The sequence below is a fragment of the Pundamilia nyererei genome, unplaced genomic scaffold, assembly GCF_000239375.1.
Source record: "Pundamilia nyererei isolate P.nyererei 1_Seehausen unplaced genomic scaffold, PunNye1.0 scaffold00027, whole genome shotgun sequence".
NCBI classification, from domain to species: Eukaryota; Metazoa; Chordata; class Actinopteri; order Cichliformes; family Cichlidae; genus Pundamilia; species Pundamilia nyererei.
The window spans coordinates 4,664,953-4,669,730 of NW_005187428.1; the positions used below are offsets into that span (position 1 = coordinate 4,664,953).

At 40.4% G+C, this 4,778-nt stretch overlaps 1 protein-coding gene across 2 annotated transcripts; it reads right to left on the reverse strand.

The window, feature by feature from the left end:
* Positions 1-6: 6 nt before the first annotated feature.
* avpr1aa (arginine vasopressin receptor 1Aa) lies at positions 7-4,161 on the reverse strand. 2 transcript variants are annotated; one of them, XM_005728215.1, is made up of 3 exons: positions 3,084-4,160; positions 871-1,092; positions 7-467 (listed from the first exon to the last, which is right to left on the reverse strand). In XM_005728215.1, the coding sequence occupies exons 1-3, from the start codon at positions 4,030-4,032 to the stop codon at positions 355-357; spliced, it is 1,284 nt and encodes a 427-aa protein (XP_005728272.1). In that variant the 5' UTR covers positions 4,033-4,160; the 3' UTR covers positions 7-354. The 2 variants fall into 2 exon arrangements, with proteins under 2 accessions (XP_005728272.1, XP_013765000.1); XM_013909546.1 differs by having other exon boundaries at positions 403-1,092; positions 3,084-4,161.
* Between the last annotated feature and the right edge of the window lie 617 nt (positions 4,162-4,778).

A 4,778-nucleotide genomic window follows, 5' to 3' on the forward strand; every position in this document is an offset into this window, starting at 1 on the left:
TGAAGGAGATCTCATTTACCAATGCTGAGCAGAAATGAAAGCCATCAAATTTAGGACTGTCTTGTGCAACATGAAACAATTCCTTCAACAAATCATAAAAGTGCACATAACCACAAAAATCTGGCTGATAAATGTAACTCCACATGCTTCCCTTTTTTTAAATTTTATTTTACTTTTTTTCCCTCAGGTCAAAGCAAAAGGTTCGAATCAGATTTACAAGCCACTAAAATGTGGTTCTAAGAAAAACAGGAAAAACGGAAAGCTAAACACAACGGATGAGGTGACTGCCTTGGTTACTTGGAGACGAGTGGTCTGGAAGAGTCGTTTTCACCATCACTACACACATCTCGGCTGCTATATGGGTTTTATCTTTGTAAACACTTTAACAGGGAAGGGTGTTCGGCAGCACTGCGGGGAGGCACAACAACCTTTGAAAGCATCAGGATTCCTGGAAAAAAAGGTTCTCGCTAAAGAAAAAAAAGGAAAAAAACACTCAGAAGAACTCATGCAGGAATCTGCAAAACACTGAATATTGAAGATTTATGATTACATTCAATAGAACAATTTAAAGCCTGTGCATGCTTTTTTCTCATTATTTATCTAACGTTTCTGCTGAGGTTATCTAAAGAAAGAAAGAAGATGTATGCACGTTCCCTAATGTGTCCATATTTTCTGCTTCTGTGAACCTCGCAACACCCTGTTTCATGTTTTTTTTTTTCACACTAAAAAAAGCTTGATTTTCTGTATAATTTTAAGACATTGCAGTTCCTGTCATTCATGCCATTTGGTGCCACTGTCAAACATGTGTTTACTCTGCTTGAATAGAGGACTTGGAGGAATTATCCAGCTCTCTCCAGTAGCCGGTACTACCTGTTGGGCTCCGATTGGTCATCTTAGTCAGCAAAGTCGTTCTGCGAAGGCTACTGTCTGAGTCTTCTTTCTTGAAGTCGGTGTTGATTTTGCGGCAACACGAGAAGCACTGCACAAAATCCTGGAGGAGGTGGCCACTGAAGATCATGTATATCCACGGGTTACAGCAGCTGTTGAGACTGGCAAGGAGTGCAGACAGAGACACTGCTGTGTTCTCTGAATCTGGAGAACAGAGAGAGGAAGGAGGGAAAGGATGATTAATTCGCAAAACATCTGGTACAGGCTGTAGAAATGCCTGTTTAACTCAGTGCCTCTGGTGTCTAAATGCTGCCTAAATGTGCCAGACTCTGAAAGTTACAAAGGTGTGCCAAAGTTAGAAGAAATCTCTGTTACAGATCCAACTAGTTTTAAGACTTTTGGAATAAAATGTAATTTTCATAATATAAGCAAAAGGCGGTAATCCACCTCCTCAAACACTGACACTTAGTCAGATAGATTTAAGTATAAATTCCTTCTCTCTTCCTACATCTGAAACACTTTGATTGGAGGATAATGTGATCTGTTGGTGTCTTCACTGTCACAGAGTTCCTCACACCAGTAACAAAGGAAGCGACGATAAATTAACCAAAGGAGCTTGCAAAGAAAACTGAGAACCTTCACAGACATGACGATAAATTAACGCATTTAAAAAATGACAGGATCTGTTTTCACTGCAGCCACGGTCATTTTCTAAGCCAAGACAAGAAATTTTGGTGCCTAAAATTATAAGGAAAAAAACTACAATGAAGACGAGGAAAGCTATAAACAGTGGTCCAACTCAGGGAGGAGTTTGTTTCATCAGCTGCCAATATAGTAGGCCCATACAGTTCATTTAGTGCCAGGACATGAGTTTATAGAGCTATATAAATGATTGTTGTTGTTTTTTACCTGCAATCATTTGCAGGTTTATGACATATATAACAACAACAACAACAACAACAACAACAACAACAACAAAACCTACGATGGTGCTTTTTTAGAACTTCCCCAAATTTCTACAAATTTGAGTTATATTGCACTTTATGTTGCACTTTATGGTAGGGCAGAAAAATACTAGAAACCAGAATTTGAAAATGTGTAAATGTGAATCATCTGTAAATTTCCTGTAAAATTTACTCTCACTGAGAGCTTTGGGCCCAATTTTTGTGGGCTTTGGCCTTCCAGCTAACTACCACAATATCTGACTTTATCATCTAATTGCAGTTGTCATTGTTTGTGTTTGAGTTGTTGGAATTATCCATCTCACTGGGACTTCAAAAACTTTATTTCAAAACAAAAGAGATAATAATGGAAAGTGATACAGCTAACCTAAGGATTTTACACGTAAATTTTTATTCTTAACATTCACCCCACACACACCTACCCATCCCAACACCGTCACCAAAAGTTAACAATTGAATTCAGCCAAGAACGGAATGAACTTATCAGCTAGCCAGCAATAATTAATTCTACTGATCCACAGTCAGACTGATAAACTTTGAACAAAAGTCTGAAATATTTTTCTGTGAATTCACTTTTTAAAAAACAGGTTAAAATACTTTAAGTAAGGCAAAAATAGGGCATTTGATAATTAGTGCAATAATATAGTATTGCTGTATTAGTACCATATAAATTGTATAAAACAGGTTCGGCTAATGTGACTTAAAACTTTTGTTAAAAAAAGATGTAATCTGATTTTAGACAAGAGGAGATAAAAGGGAAACACCTTGTGGACAGGACAAAATATGTTGCTTGCACATAATTTATACTAGTGGCGTGGTTTTAAAGCGCCATAACATTTCACCACTTAACGTCTCAAAATGCAGATGCAGGGTTTTTTCCTTCCTAAATCTCCCTGGAAAACTCGGGGTTTCGAAACCTAAAATTCTCCAAATGGACACGTACGGAACATAAGATTTCATTTATTTGGTGAAATGTCGTTGTGGGTGTGCATGTGAGCGCGTGTGCGTGAAAGGTTTGACACTGTATACGTTTTAGATTAGTATGTTTACACGTTTTGGTTTTGTTTGTCAAATAAGTTCGTGCGTAAAGGCGCGCAATTCGTGGATTTTTTTCCCTTGCGCAACGCGATTCTTAAGTTTCTGTTCATTTTCTCCCCTTGCAATTCTCAACATTTTTAGAACGATTAAAAGTGTGACATTTAATAAGTATTTTGTTCATTTATAAGCACTCACCATCCCACTGGAAGTTTTCATCCCACACAGACCACATCTGCACGATGAAAAACGGTGCCCAGCAAACAATGTACGCCAAAACGATCACAAAAGTCATTTTAACGGTTCTCAGTTTGGCTCTTGAGATAGTTGTAACGCTGCTGACCGAGTTCTTTCCAATCAGTCCATTCCTGCTTGCCGCACCAGCCGTCGTTTTTCTTTTCTTGTATTTAATATTCTTCCAAATACTGTGGCAGATAAACCCGTAGCACATCATGAGAAGGACCACGGGCACCAGAAAGATGCCCACGGTTATCCAGGTGATGTACGCCCTGGCGCCCCAGGGCTCGATAAAGCGCGCCCAGCAGTCGTAGACGCCCGAACCGTTCTGGATCTCGCTCAGGGAGAAGATGAAGTACTGTGAACAGCTGAGCACCAGGCTACATATCCACGTGGAGATGATCATGATGTACGAGCGTCGTGTGGACTGCTGTAGGGTTTTCAGAGGGTGGCAGATGGCAATGTAACGATCCAGGGTCATCATCACCATCATATAGGTGGACGCAAACATTCCCATCACCTGGAGGTGCTTCACAATCCTGCAGAGAAAGTCTGGGCCGTAGAAGCGGAAGGTGATTTCCCAGCACAGCTGTGGCAGCACCTGGAAGAAAGCAACCACCAGATCGGCCAGGCTCAGGTGTTTGATGAAAAGGTGCATTCGCGACATCTTCTTCTTTGTGTTGTACATGGCCAGCAGGACGCTTACGTTCCCAATCACAGCAACCACGAAGGTGATGCTCAGAACCATTATCTCTATTTGTGCCACCTCCTCGTTCCTTGCAAACGGATCTGATCCGTTATGCTGGTCGGTGCCGTTTCCAGACGTTCCCATCATTAGGTCAGTGGTGACAGTGAACACCAAAGTCTGGTTCTCTTCGTTCAGGAGCATACGTTTGTCAGGAGCGTACATGGCACTGCCCCTCTGTGCGCCCTAGCAAGACTTAGTGCCAGAGGGGCTGCAAAGTGCCTCTCCAATCCGTATATGGAGCTACCTGGCGCCCGTAGAGAGAAACTCGTTGCTTTGTGAATTGTGTCTCCTGTCAGCGCTTTTTAAACTCGAGTCAAATTTCAGACTGCGTGCGCAAAGCAGGATGCACTGCAAAAACATGAGGCACCTAATGATTAATTTAGATTGTGGCAAGCACACATTAATTCAAATAAAATGTAAAAATAAATGCAAAATGAACACAGACATCAATGAGGGATACTTTTCAGTGAAGATGTACCCAACGCAATCTAAAGTGTTCAAACATGCGAAACGTGCGTTTTCTTGAAACTGTGTTTGAATATCAGCATAAATATAATCAAGCCAAAAATGATCCGTGCTGCGTTTCCGATTCCTTGTCTTGCTTTGGAGACAAAAAGTTTAAAATGTGACTTCCACAACATTATGGCTAAAAAAAACATTTTTTTGCAGTGCAGAGCTAAGCCCTTCCGGATGCTTTACACAACATCCACATCACCACAACTCCGCGTAGGTATTGTTTATTAGGACCTTTTGTGGGTATTAAAAAGTCACAAAATGTGCTGAAAATGTAAAGTGTTTAAAGTACAATGAACTGAGTAACACAATTTTTATTTACAAATTTTTTTCATACACTTTATGAATATTTGAGGTCCAATAAGAAAAGACAGTCCCACCCAACAGTTCACAAA